The sequence below is a fragment of the Ochotona princeps genome, chromosome 30, assembly GCF_030435755.1.
Source record: "Ochotona princeps isolate mOchPri1 chromosome 30, mOchPri1.hap1, whole genome shotgun sequence".
Taxonomy (NCBI): Eukaryota; Metazoa; Chordata; class Mammalia; order Lagomorpha; family Ochotonidae; genus Ochotona; species Ochotona princeps.
Window position 1 is genome coordinate 6,424,550 of NC_080861.1, and position 14,273 is coordinate 6,438,822.

At 54.3% G+C, this 14,273-nt stretch overlaps 2 protein-coding genes across 2 annotated transcripts in view; one reads left to right on the forward strand and one right to left on the reverse strand.

Annotated features, from left to right (window-relative positions):
- Positions 1-12,604, forward strand: part of OXNAD1 (oxidoreductase NAD binding domain containing 1) — a 48,466-nt gene extending 35,862 nt beyond the window's left edge. Inside the window, exon 8 of the mRNA XM_058657187.1 lies at positions 12,560-12,604. Within this exon, the coding sequence (XP_058513170.1) occupies positions 12,560-12,567 (8 nt within the window). The 3' untranslated portion in view covers positions 12,568-12,604. The remainder of the gene's footprint in view (positions 1-12,559) is intronic.
- The window catches only part of RFTN1 (raftlin, lipid raft linker 1), a 173,319-nt gene continuing 161,072 nt past the window's right edge, over positions 2,027-14,273 (reverse strand). The window contains exons 8-10 of the mRNA XM_004588381.2: positions 8,817-8,920; positions 6,942-7,023; positions 2,027-3,332 (exon numbers count right to left, since the gene is read on the reverse strand). Of these exons, the coding sequence (XP_004588438.2) occupies positions 2,991-3,332; positions 6,942-7,023; positions 8,817-8,920 (528 nt within the window). The 3' untranslated portion in view covers positions 2,027-2,990. The remainder of the gene's footprint in view (positions 3,333-6,941; positions 7,024-8,816; positions 8,921-14,273) is intronic.

Genomic DNA, 14,273 nt, shown 5'->3' on the forward strand with positions numbered 1-14,273 from the left:
CCAGGTGCTGGCACCCACATGCTTCACCTGGGTTCAGTCCTGCCTTTTGGCTTTCACCTGACCTGGCTCCAGCTGGTGAAGGTATTTGCATCTCTCTGTCACTCAGCTATTCAAAAAAATAATTTTTTAATGTATATGCAAGATGTTGGGATGGGACTGGGGCCTTGGTGAATCTGTATAAAGCATCTCATCTCGCAGGTAGCAAGCTGTGATTCCATTCAGAGAGATCCTGTGGCCTGGCTGTGTCTCGGAATTCCCCCTGGGGAGTTTTCAAAAACCCCGTAGTTTATGACAGAGCAGGAGCTTGGCCCAGTGATCAAGACTGTGGTTAACATGCCTGCATCCCACACCGAGGAGCCCGGGCTCCGTACCTGGCCTGGGCCCTGGCTCCTGACACCAGCTAGAAGCCAACCTGGCTCCAAGAATTGGGTTCCTGCTACCCACGTGAGAAACCTAGGTTGAACTCCTGGCTCCCAGCCTCAGCCCTGGCCACTGCAAGCATTCAGGGAGGGAGCCAGCACAGGGGAGCTCCGCCCTCCCTCATCTACCTACCTCATCAACTCTACACCTCTCAAAGAAAATAAGTCCTGATGGGACTGGCGCGATGGCTCAACTAGCTAGTCCTTTGCCTGCGAGTGCCGGCATTCATGTGGCCGCTGGATTGTGTTCTAGTTGCTCCATGTCCAGCTACTTGCTTGGATAGCTGGCCATGGGACCCTATGCCCTTGTCCTAGGTTCCTGGCTTCAGATCAGCTCTGCTCCAGAGTGGACCAGCAGATGGAAGATCTTTTCTCTCTCCTTCTCTCTGTAAATCTGCCTTTCCAATAAAAATAAATAGATCTAACAAATAAGAAATGCTGATGCCCAGACCACTCCCCGTTTATTCACCGGCTGTAAGGGTAGGACCCTCCGCCACAGGATTTGTTTGAAGCTGCCTCCCTGATGCCAGGGGACAGCTCAGCTGAGACCCTCCCCAGGGACCAGCATTTTGCTGGACTCCGCGGGAGTGCAGAGAGGCCAGGGAGAGAAGCATGCAGACCTTCAGGCATCGTTAGACTGACCCCAGGGCCCGACTGCCTGTGGACCGCAAATCCGGCACAGTCACCTTGACACCCTCTACGCACCAAGTACAGCTGACGCGCATCACCGGGTTACAGAATAACGTGCTCAAAGCTGAGTGCTGTAGGCGCCTCCAGACGTCCGGCCTGTTGCTGATGAACAAAGCTCTTCATTGGTTATCGCCCTAAATGCCTGCCACATTCGGGGCTAGGCCAAGATGAAGCCAGGAATGAGACCTCCATCCCGGTGTGCTGTAGACCAGGCAGGGACCCAAGTGCACGAGCCACCAGCTGCCGCTTGTCAGGCGCACAGTGGCAGAGGGCTGGACCAGAAGCAGGACTCGCCGGATGTGTGCATCTCAGCTGGCAGTTAAACCCACCGGCCCCAGCCTATTTTTAATAGGGTATGTGCTAAGATATGGGTAAAGAGACTCTTTTTTTCTGTTAAAACATACTTTAGATCTTAAGACCTGGGCTTCATTATGGAAAATGCCACTTTGTAATAGCTTCCTGGAAAGGGCCTTAAGACTTGCTGAGCTCTGAGGGTGGGGCTTTGGTGGAGGGGACTGTCAAGAGGAGAGGGCCAGGGCATGCGGCTGGACAGGGTTTTCAAGTCCACGGTGTGATAAACATATACCACCTATGTCTTATTTTAATAAACATGCAAACAAAAAAGGCGTGCCTCTTTAAGTGATTTACTTCAAAGGAAACAAGCTTAGAAATCAGGGTCTGCCTGTCTCTACCCCGTCACGCGTGGGAGGTGGCGGTCAGCCCCCCCCCCGACCTACCTGCTGGCAGCCGCATGCCACGTTACAGCCTCACAGCTCACTCAAGCCGCTCCCACAGTTTCCCGAGGTGCTGAGGCTGCTGGGAAATAGAAACCTTCCCCAAGCAGGGGGAGGGGTGGAGCCTTTGGCCGCGAGGCCGGGACTCCATATCCTGACCCAGTAAATACTGCACAGCAGGCATGGAGCTCACGGACGGTTTATTGCTTTAAGTAAGTAACTAAAGAAGAAAGAGAAGAAACAGGATGCTGTTTCGGTCAGCACAAGCCAGCATTCCCTCTCCAGGTGCGTCTACTTAAAGCCTTCACAGTACTCTCTGGACAGCAGAAATAAGTGATGCCTACAGCATACATGGGTAACAAGTTGGCCAAGGAGAACACCAACAGGAACAGCACACGCAGGCACCCAGGCTGGGTGCCCCGAAATGACAGAAAGGAAATGTGCATTCCTAGGGCGGGTTGAATACAAATACAAAACCTTTAAAAAATGTTTTTGGCATTAATACACAGAACACTGTTGCACTCCCTGTAGCAGCAGGTGCACACACAAAATTACCTCTTCCTCAGCACGTGACCAGGACCTACAGGACCATCTGGAGAGGAGCGGGGGCTGGGCAGCTCCTCTCCCCAGCGTCATTTTCTGCACCAAAGCAGCAGGGTCTGAGGGGTTCAGAGGCAGAGAAGGAGGCAGCCCATGGGGCTCCAGGGATGGTTACAAGTCACCAAGCAGCTGTGGAAAGCAGCAGGGCACGGACACTGCCCCCGCAGCCTTGGGAAAGTGTCTTGGTTTCCAGCCAGGGAGGTACATGGATTTGGCCCATATGTGCCCTGGAGTGGGGTGTTGGGAAGAGGGGGGACCAGCACACACAGGCACCGGGTGGCCCAGACCCTCCAGCAGAACTGGGCCTCTGACCCCCAAGGTCTAGAAAAAAGAGAAACAAAAAACAAGCTGACCCCGTGCACTGTTGCACGTGGCCATTAAGACACCTTTGGAACAGAAGCACAGAGACTTAACACTGTCAGGGCTGTGGCCTTGGGGAGCCCAAGGACAGCTTCCAGCAGAGGTCAAGCTGAAGGTTAACAACACACCAGAGAAGACCTCTGAGCCTGCGCCAGCCCCGCCGGCCTCCGCACCAAGAACCCCGGCCTCAGTTTTCTTCTGCCGCGATGGGCTCTACGGGAACCTCCTCAGCGCCCCCAGCGGGGTGCCCAGCGCTCCCCCCCACCGGGGCCCTGCAGTGGCCAGCAGGGCCATTCTGCACGGCCTCCCCTGGCCTGTCTCCCTCCGCCTGCTGGCTGGGGCTCCTCATCAGCTCCGAGGCGCTCCTCTCCTGCTGCGGGCCCAAGATGCAGTTGCCCACATCTCCGGCTTTGAAAAAGCAATCCTCCGAAGCCTTATCGGTTTCTTCCGCTTGCCGCTTGTCCCTGGCTCTGAGTCTCCCTTTGGACCGCCGCAGGTGCCGTTCCTCTCGTGAGAATCGCCACTGAAACTGTTAGGCAGAGAGGAGCAGGTGAGCAGGGTGGCCCCTGGGATTTCCATCTTCCCCGGAAGGCTAATGGCGTCATACCCACAACCCTCCCCATGGCAGCGCACCCATCTCTGACACCATCCCCACCAGCTGTTTGGGGTACACTCGGCCTGTGGTCAGCAAACTTCCCTCTGGGCATGGCCAGAGCTCATGCCACCCACACACTCCGCAGGCCAGTGATGCCTCATCCCTGCCCCCAGCCGTGGTGCCCACCCCAGCCAGCACTGCAGCAGATGTATTCTACTAGATGTGTGACAGTTCTCCAAGAGGTCAGGTCGTTTTAGTTTTGTTGGACGAGTAGCAGGCTGGTTTTGGCTAAGAGACCTTAACATTGAACTGTCAAGGCATGACGGGGATGCCTGATCCTCAGGTTCAAGTTCAGCCCAGGCACTCAGTCAGTTCCTCTGGGACTTCCAGACAACTCTCAAGTTCCTTATTTCCAAAGTGGTTGTCTCTGACCCCAAGACTGGGCACACACCTGCAGGGGCCCCATCCACACTGAACTGATGCAAAACAGCGCCCCCTGCAGGCTGTGCAGGAAGACATGGAGGACGCTCCCACAAGCACCAGACCTTCCATCTGGGAGGCCTTGGGGATGTGAACAGAGCCAGGATGAGGCTCCCTGGGGCTGCTCTAGCTGACTAAAGCCACAGACCCCACGTGGGCCCTCGGGACGCCTGGCTGCATCCGCTCCCTGGAGCAGATCCCGTTTTGCTGGTCTGAGGGAAGACAACAGGAGGCCACAATGGGGAAAGGAGCCCGAGGCAGGCACACCGGCTACTTGATGTAGCAAGGACCAGGGAAGCTGGGTGGGAAGCAGCTCGACCCCCCCTCAGGGAAATCAGCCACGCCCAACACCTCCAGAGGCTGCACTGCTTTTTCTGTGTATGTAGACGGGGCTGTGGGGGACCTCACAAACTCTCAGCATTGTGTGAATGCCCCCGCTCACACATACAGACGCCCAGGGCCACTCCGACCCAGCTTCCCTCAGAGGAAGGTGAGGCCAGCTCGCAGGGTGTCCCTCTAGAACCCTGAAGCTCATCCTGGGAAGAGCTGGAGCAGACGGCACCTGCGGCCAATGTCACACCTTGCTGAATCCCTCCAGGGGGCGTCATTAGTATTGGTCTGCAGAGGAGCAGGTTAGGGTTCAGAGAGGTCAAGTCACTTGCCCAAAGTCACACAGAGAACTTTCCCCCACCTCCGTACTTGCTAAACCTCCGTCTCTGGCAAATGCCTTTAGCCTTTTGCCGCAGAGGAAGCAAGGAGGGGAAGCCTCAGCTGGGTCCCCTGCCCAAGTGCCCCAGGCCTCCAGGCATCACAGTGACACATGGCCCTGCCAGGGCAGGGGCTTGGCACCCTCAGCTCGGTGGCTGGTGGCAGGCCAGGTTCAACAGCCAGGAAAGACACTTCAGTTGGACTTATTATAAACAGAGTCTACGCTGAAGGCTCCCCGCTCCTCTCCCACCCCCCACCTCTTTTTTTTTTTTTTAAGAAAAATCCAGTACACTGCCTGGAAAGGACCCCAGATTCTTCAAGAAAGAGGCTCTCAGCCTTGGGCAGGCCTCAGGATCGCCCCACGACCCTCTCCCAGGGGTCCTGCCTGACTCAGCAGGTCTGGGCCCAGGTGGGAGGCTGCAGCTCTGACAAGCTCCCGGGTGATGCCCATACTGTGGGTTTGGGCGACCCCGTGCAGAAAACTGCTGAAATGGTCTGCAAGACAGCTGAGCAGAGTTCCAGCAGGTGGAGATTCTGTGTGTGTGTGTGTGTGTGTGTGTGTGTGTGTGTGTGTGTGTGTGTGTCTACTTTTTAACTCTTTCAAGTACATTTTAAAAACCTTTTCAAAACATCACACTCATCTATACCTCACAGATACATTTGAAAGATGTACCTTTTAAATGCTGAAAAAAATGGGAATTGCTGACTGAAGAATTCTAGAAACTCCATGTGTGTGGTTAACCGATTTCTTCCCTTCAGTGTCAACACTTGACTGAGTTCCTATGTCCCAGGCTCAGAAGCCAGATTCTTCAACAACTACCTGTTGAGCTCTAACTTCAATCCAGGCTGCAGCGTCATGGTGGAAGTGGGCAGTTAGCTACACTTAGGTGAGCTGGGACCCCTGTGCTGCTGCCAGGTAACCCGGACAGGCCCGTCATGGACACCAACTGCACCCTGCTCAGCTGAGGACCTGCAGAGAGAACTCTTCCGGGAAGCGTGGCTGCTGTGCTTCCTCTCTCTCTCTCTCTCTGTCTCTCTCTCTCTCGCACTCCCCCAGTAAGGTGACTCCGAACACCCACCACAGACCAAGTGCTGCATAGGACCACCTTGAACTTGAAATGAGGCAAGACAGGAAGAGACAGAAGGCCCAGGGCTTGGAAGCTCTCACTGACTATCAGGAAAGTCAGTCCAGCTTGCTGACGGCAGCTCTGCATGACCATCCTTAAGATGCCCTGCCTGCTCCAGTGTCCCCCGACGTGTCCCCCGATGTGTCCCCCTAGATGTCAGACCTCCTTCCCACCCTGGGGACGACACCTACTCTGCACACCCAGGGAGTGGTGACACCACGTCTTCCTCTTCTTCAGTGTCTGCCAGGGAACCTCATGCGTGTTGGCTGCTGAATGTCACTCCACGAATGGCGTAGCGGCAACGTGTGGCAGATGTAACTGGCAAGGTAGCTGTCACCTGTCACATCACCCCTCGCAGCCTGCACAAACCCTCCCCTGATCTGCAGCCTGCCGGGCTCCACGTCCCCACCCCGCAGCCCACAGACACAGCATCCAGGAGTGGGGAATGTGGAAGATGGGCCCCAGCCTGAGGAGCTGGGTGGTTCAGGGAGCACTGCCCGAGAGTGTGGCCTCGGCCATCAAACGCAGAGCAGCTCGACACAGGTGACCCTGACTTGGGCTTCATGAAGATCACGTGACTCACCATGGAAACCACTCAGGGAAAGCACCCACTGGCTGCAAAGCCTGAGGCCACACAGCCTCCAGGTCACCTGGTACAAGGGGCGGCCTGCCTCGACTTTAGAAAACAAAGAACCCTCAGAAGAGCCTATGTCCTCTGCAGCTGTGCCTGGTGGCCAGCTCACCCAAGGTGCACCCTGGGGAGACTCACGGCCACAAAGCTGGGGCGGGCCTTCGTCTACACCATCAGCTGTCACTCACGGCCCCCTGGCTGGGGGCCTGTCAGGATCTCTGCTGAGATCAACAAACTGCTGATGACCCAAGGGCAGGCCAGCGCTCTGGCCGGCTTCTAGTAAGACCAAGCCGCCGAGAGGCCGGCCAGGGGACCGAGCCAGCCCCAGACTGGTCTGACGCAGCTGACTTTGTGCACCTGCCAGGTCCAGCAAAGCCAACTTGGTACATCTACTGCTTGCAGTCTGGGGAAAAGGGCACCTGTGGGGGCAACAGAGCCCCTCCAGAGCCCCAGCACCCTGTTCACCAGCTGCAGGTGGGACTCGGGAGTCCCTGAAGTTCTGTGGGCCCAGGGAAGCTAGAGCAGGCTGCCCACCCAGCACTGCAGGACAGGGGTTGGCAGGAGGAGGCCCCGCCCAGGGAAGCCCAGGCCTCTTACCTTTGATTCCTTCTTCTTGAGTTTCTGAGGTAGACAGGGTCTCTGGAGAAAGACGATCTGCTTGGTGGACACGCTGCCCTCCCTGCAACACATGGCATCAAGAATGGACCAAACGACAGCCAGAGGGAGCCCAGACCCGACGCGGACGCCGCAGTGCCTCTGCGCAGATGCAGCCCCCTCCACCCTCCCAGGCACGGAGGTTAAAGTCGGGTGGCGCCTGGCTCAACACCCCTACCCAGGCTTTCAGCTTTTCCACCTCTGATGCCCGACTAAAGCCCTATGTGTGTGTCTGCACAGTCAGCTCCCAGCTGGGAATTGCCCATCCTTGACAGGAAGTGACAGCTGGCATCTCAGCCTAGGAGGACACACGGCTGCTGCGGCAGGTCTCCAAGGGGCAGGGCCTCATCCTCATCCATGCTTGGGGATGATGCCACCAGGCATGGCAGCATATGAGGACCTGTGCCATCAGCTCAGTCCCCCAGCCGCGACATGACAGGTGGGGCGGAGGCAAGGCAGACTCGGGTCCCAGCTACAGGAGTGGCTCACGTGGGCTGTTGGCCACGGTGCTGCTCCAGGCAAGCTGTAGGACAGTGGTACACATGACCCTAGCTGAGACCTCACCTTACGGGAAGTGCTGGCTCCTTCCAGGACGGGGGCACACAGGCTCTCTTTAGAGCGATGGTGACACTGCAGAGGAGACTAGCAATTTGGCCCAACTCCACCCTCCAACGAACGGACTTTCTAAAATCTGGTGGGCCCTGTCTTCTGGCCACAGCGACAGTGCTGTATTTGGCCACACATCTCCTGTACTAACATCTGATCTGCACCAATTCTGTGCCAGCTACCAGACTGGGTGACCACACACAGTGACTTGCTAAGGCTCGCTACAGTGCTCCTAGGAAAACAAGCGCCTGGGGCAGGAGCGGGCTCCTGTGGCACAGTGAGCATGCACACACCACCTTCCTGGTTCCACATGCTCTCTGCCCCACCAGGACAGCTCAGGGAGCAACACAGCAGGCACACAAAAGGATTCCCCAGCCACGGTGACTGCCCAAGCCAGGGTAGACAGCTGCGGACCAGCTGGGGCTGTTCCCCACCCCCACCCACTGCGGGTCCTGGGCTCTGGACACCGGCTCCAGGCACGTTTCTCCCTCAGTCAAGGTGACAGCGAGCGGCACACTTGGGGCTTGGGTCCAAGTGTTCAGGCCTCAGATCAAGGGTTCCCCTCACTCAGCCACGATGCACTGTGCCTGCAGACATGCAGGCAGAGAAGTGGGACAAGCAGGTGCCCGGGGCTGTGGGGCCTAAGGAGGCTAGGCTGGCTCCTGCAGGTGCACAGCCCCACTGTGGCCCAGAAGCTGAAGGCAACCAAAACACAGGTGGCCAGCTTCTGAGGGTCGGCCATGACCAGATTCCCAGGCAGAGTGGAGGGAGAGGCAAACAGCCAAAGGTATAAAACTGCGAGGAAGGCCACGGGAAGACGCAGGCCGCCTCCCAGGGACCAGTGCTGTGACCTCAGGCAAGTCCCTGAACCTCACATGCCTCAGCTTAATTTTCTAAAACTCCAGCTCATAGGACTGTGGGTTTCCTTCAGAGGACTGAGTAAGACTTCATAGCAAAGTGCTCGCGCCGCCCAGCACAGGCTGGGTGCTGGATCTCTCTGCCCCTGCAGGCCCCTGGGCACGTCACCTGCTGGGCTGCCATGGGGGCAGACAGGTGCAGGGGTGCTCCGGGAGGCGATGAGGGAGGTGATGTCCTGGTTCTGTTAGCTCCCAGCTGGAGCCATGAGGCGATGGTGGCCCGAAGTGCTTGCTGGGAGCAGCGCCGAGCACAAAGCAGCTGTGCTCTGACGTCAGGGACAAGCCCTGCTGTTACCTGGTTGTCTTGATGACGGGGGTCGGCAGCACACAGGTGAGCTGCCAGCCATAGGCCGCCAGCGAGTTCAGCAGGGGCACATAGTCTGTCTGTACCTCGACGCCCTGCAGGGGAAAGACCACCATCAGATCTGTAGGCGATGAGAGGCGCCTGTTCCCTCCAACCCCACAGAGCACAGCAGAGGCGAGGGCACCCCCAGCCCTGGGCACAGGGCCCCTCCCTTCCTGAGTCCCTCCTGCTGGCACTGCCCTGGCCACTTGCAGAAGGAAGAGCTCTGTGGCTGTTTTATTCTGAGAACCCCACTCCCAACCTTGCATTCTTGGTTTAAAGAGAGAAGGGGGGTGGGAAATAGTGTAACACATGCTCTCCAGCTCAGTAAGGTTATGATTACTCCGGCCTATCAAGAATAACCTTACCACTTTATCAAGCACTGTGACAAGCCCGCCACAATCAGGCAGTAGCCATGGCAACCAGGACAAGCTTTGGCACCTCACAAAGCCGAGTGGCAGAATGGAGCCCTTCTATTGGCGGCTGCACCAGGTCGGGCGCTCTCCCCAGGCCCCCAGAGCTGCGAGACAATGAACAACCACCCTCCTGCCCAGACAAGCCTCACCCAGCCGGCTTCCTATTTTGCTATGTTCTGTTACAATCTTAAAGAGGAAAACGTCAGGATCTTTCCCCAAACAGTTCTCCCTGCTTGGGGTAAAAGATGTCAGACAGACAGTGCAAAACCATACAGGCCAAAAGGACACAGGAAAACACGCCGGCAGAACCACGCTGGGCAGAGCGTCAGGTGCACCCACAAGGGTGGGCTTGGGCAAGCCTCAGGGGCAAGCCCATAGGTTAAGCACAGAAGGCAGGGGCCAGGAGCTCTGCCCACCCAACCTGGCGAGAGGGTCCCGACTTCATCAATGGTAAGCATCCAGGAAGGCTGGCCTGCACGCTCTCAGCGCTGAAGCCTCAGGATGGGGGTTTTTGCAGCACGTGGTCCGGGGAAGGCGCCTGCAAAGTCCATTAGCGGGGAGAGGTGGCAGGCAGCAGCTTCGCGTGGCAGGCTCTTTAATCTGCTTTCCTGCAACACTTGACGAGAGGACACGAAAGCAACCCACAGCACTCCAAAGCCAGCCTGCTCATCACACGGAGAGACATCTCATCCCGGGAGTGGGAGCAACATTTTAATTAACTCTCTACTCTCCCGCGGTGGGCGCATAATCTCCGATGACACCTGGGGTGTGAAAAGACCAGGCCATGTCCCGTGGCTTTCCAACTTGCACGGAAGGTGGCCGTTTGTACTTGTGGCAGTGGCTCTGGTTCGCTTTGTCCTGTCATTTCTGCAGTGGCTGTGAAGTGACAGCAGGAACACACAGCCCACGATGCACCCCCATCCCTCCCAGTCACGCCGCAGACAGTCTGACAACTGGATGCGGAGATGACCAGAAAATGCACGTGACCTTTGATCAGTTTTAAAACCTTCTAAGCAAGGAAGGAATAAGGGGTGGATAGGTTCAAGGTCCAGAGAGGCAGCCTGTATCCTCAGGGTCAGTCTGTATCTCCCACCCCCAGCCCGTCCCTTCCATCCCCGGAAGCAACCAGCGGGAAAAGCAATTTGAAAGAGCAGATTTGGCTCCTTGCACCTGACTGTGTGTAAAGAGGAATTCGGCTTCCTTTGTTCGAATGGCGATTAGGAGTGGGTCTCCATCTCCCTTCCTGAGAACAGAGATGGGGCCCATCTGCCCCTGGTGCCCGAGGAGACAGGGCTGAGGCACTGCAGGGAAGACCCCTACTGATGCCATTTCTGCATGTTTTGTAAACTAGCTACCAAAGCATGAACGCCGAACATCTGTTTGACTGTTATGTTACTTGCCAATTTCAGCTGATTGATTTCTACCGTGGAAATAAAGCCTTAACATACCCATCTGCATTGGTCATTTCCTCTCAGTGCCTCAAATAGTGATTGTGTAATTTTTAATGAAATTCAAAAAATCGATGTGTTGAGAGCTGGCATTGTGGCCCAGCAGGTTGAGCCGATTCCTTTCTGGGCTCCTGCCACCGTGTGGGAGACAGGCCGAAGCTGGCCCAGCTTCAGATGCTGCAGCCATCTGGGGAGTGAACCCACAGATGGAAGCTCTCTCCGTGTGTCTTTCCCTCTCTCTCTGTAACTATGCCCTTCATATAAAAAAAATTTTTTTTTAAATCAATTGCTTGACCTATTGTAACTTTGTAAATGATGCTCAGTGCTGGGTCAAGTAACAGGTAGGAATCACGCCTTCTTTTTTAGTATAACCCTTAATTTTTTCTGGAGTTAACTATTACCTCAACGTCTTTCATCTGCCTGGATGGGCATGAACCCATCCCTAATTTATTCCACATGTTACAATATAGTCAACCGCCCACCTATGTGAGTGTGTATCTAAAGATCCAAATATAGAAAACAGCTTTCAAAAACTGAGCTTGTTCGGAATAGGTAGTTTTTGTCTCATTATACTCTAAACAATTTGCATGGCATTTACCTCGTATTAAGTGTTCTGAGTAACCTAGAGATGACGGTAAGCACAGGAGAGGACTGTGTGGATTATGTGAAATGCTATTTTATATAAGGACTCAGCGTCTGCAGACTTGGGCATCTGCAGGGGGTCCTGGGACCAGTGCCCAGAGGGTACCATGGCACAGCTGCAGCTCTGTTCCATGCCCATCAGATGTCCCATGTGCCTATGGACATCAGCTCCATCTGCTCCCCCGAGCTCTCCGAAGCCTTGCTCCAGTCCAGTCTGGCTGTTCTCCACCCCTGGGTTCTCCCTGCACTGGTGCTGACGGCCACCTCTTCTCTTACAGTTTCCTTTTCAAGTTTGTTGGAGCACATCCTCTGCCTGCTCTTAAGGAAGCAATGACCTAGAAGTCCCTAGAAGTTTCCTGAAGAAGCCCCCATCCTACCCTTCACTCATGGTTTGGGTACAGAGAGCGATCCCCAAATGCATGCAATGTCCAGGGTAGGATTGGGGCCAAAATGAGGAGCCAGAAACTTAAGGCAGATAGATCTTCATGCGAGTTGCAGGAATTCAGTTACTCAAGGCACTGGCAGAAGGCTGGAGCGGGAGCAGAGCTGGAACTGGAGGCCAGGCATTCCCAGGCAGGATGCAAGTGTCCTAACTGACCTCTTAACCAGTAAACCAATGCCCTGCCCAGAATTCTCAAGGACTGCTCCAGGAGGGGCCAGACCCTGAGACTGTGACTGAGATAGCTTTTGTCATTGCTAATCCTTTGAGTATAAACTGTTGCATTGCTTTGGAAATTTTGGGGATTTTTCCTCTCCAAGGAGTTCCAGAATTTCACAAGAACGTGACTTAATGTGGGTCATTTTTAGTCAAAGGACTGTTTACTTGATGGTCTCATAATCTTGGGATTCTTGTCCTTCAATTCCAAAAAGTGTTCTCCTTTTGCCCTTTGATAACTTTTCTCCCTCCATTTTCTGTTTTCTTTCTGGACCTTTTGGTAAGGAAAAATTTGGGACTGATGCTTTCATGTTACTAACTTCTCCACTCCTCTTTTCTTACTGTCTTTCCTCTTCTGAGAGAGTTCCTTCACTTTACCTTCCAGCTTTTAAATGAACATTTTGAAGACACAAAAGATTTTTCTTATTTCCTTATCACATCTTTTTCACAGCATCTTATTTTTGTTTTATGAATACACATCTTTTACCACTTGAAGTAGTATCTTCTACTTCCTGCATTCTCTGTCATTACCAGGTGGCTAGTGACACGGAGGGGGACCAGGGACTCTTACCTCCCCACACCAGGACTTTAAACCAACACCCTGGGTTGCAGCTCTGAAATTCGCCTCCCCCACTCCATGGTGACCTGTGCTTTGAGGCCAGAGACTTTGTCCTTTTCTGTGGGAGCAAAGTGCTTGCAGCTCATCCTGGTGTGGTTTCATCGGATCAGTGAGATTCCTCAATCTCCTTGGCATCCTCCGGGAATCTGCTGCAATTACTCATCCTTTACTTTCTCCCTTTTTTTCTTCTTTCCTTCCTTCGTTTCTTTTTCCTCCTCTCTCTTCCTCATTAATCCTCATCAGACCAGGCAAATCTGTTCTTTAAAAGTCAATGTGGGGCCCAGCATGATAACATAGCGGCTTAAATCCTCGCCTTGAGCACCTCAGGATCCCATAGGGGCGCCGGTTCTAATCCCAGCGGCCCCGCTTCCCATCCAGCTCCCTGCTTGTGGCCTGGGAAAGCAGTTGAGGATGGCGCAAAACCTTGGGACCCTGCACCCATGTGGAAGACACAGAAGAGGCTCCTGGCTCCTGGCTTCAGATCAGCTCAACTATGGCCGTTGCAGCCGCTTGGGAGTGAATCATTGAACGGAAGACCTTCCTCTCTGTCTCTCTTCCTCTCTGTATATCTGCCTTTCCAATAAAAATAAAATAAATCTTTTTGCTTCTGTGTAAAGACACCTTGTGTAAAGTGTATTTTTGATTCATTTACCATTGAATTCACAGCTGGAAGCACTCTAACTCATGACCGCACAAAGCTTATCTGACACTCGTATCTGCTCTGTAAGCACATCAGGACGCTTCTAGAACACTACGGCTCTTCTTGGGGGTAAACACAAAGCCGAAAAACAAAACAAAGCGCATTAACTAAAGAGCCGAGACCACAGTTGAGGGCAGCGGGGCCTGTTTGGTGTTGCAGCTCCAATGGCACTCAGGATGCCCACATTCAGTGATCAGAGTGACGAGGCTGGAGTCCCAGCCTGCTCCCCACTCCAGCTTCCTGCTAACATACACTTTCAGAGGCAGATGACAGCTTGAGTCCTTGGGTCCCTGTTGCCAGTGTGGGAGATCAAATTAAATTCTGTGCGCTCAGCTCTGGCTTGGTCCAGCCCCGGATGTTGCAGCAATTTGCATAGTAAACCAGTAGATGGGCGGTTTCCTTTTCTCTCTCTGTAATAAATAAGATTCCTTTTTCAAAGAGAATGCTGGTTTATATGACAGGCCCCACAACAATGAGGCAGGCACTGCCTGGCTCAGCCGCAGCTGGAAATGCGCACATCAGGTGGCTCAGTTCTTTCACCGCTCTGTGTGTGTCTGTGACAATCACAGAAATGCCATGCATACTGATTGGGGGATGTAACACAGGTGTCACTGGGCAGAGGAATCTGTAAATACGGAATCAGTGAATATGAGGACCGATCCAGTCTATGACCATCAGCATCGCCCCTCTGGTCCCATCTCACTGGCATTTGTCAGAAAAGAAACAGATGTCTCTGCCTGATGGCACTTAATAAAATGCTGTTACTGTAATGCTACAGGATCCTCCCCAAAAAGGCCTTTCTAAGCAACTCAGAGCCTAGCAGCCATGACATAAGATGCATCTGATTACCTAAAACCAACCCGCATGATAAAAAAGACAACCTCTGTAAATTTAGCAGACAAATGAAACGGGAAAATATTCGTGGCTCA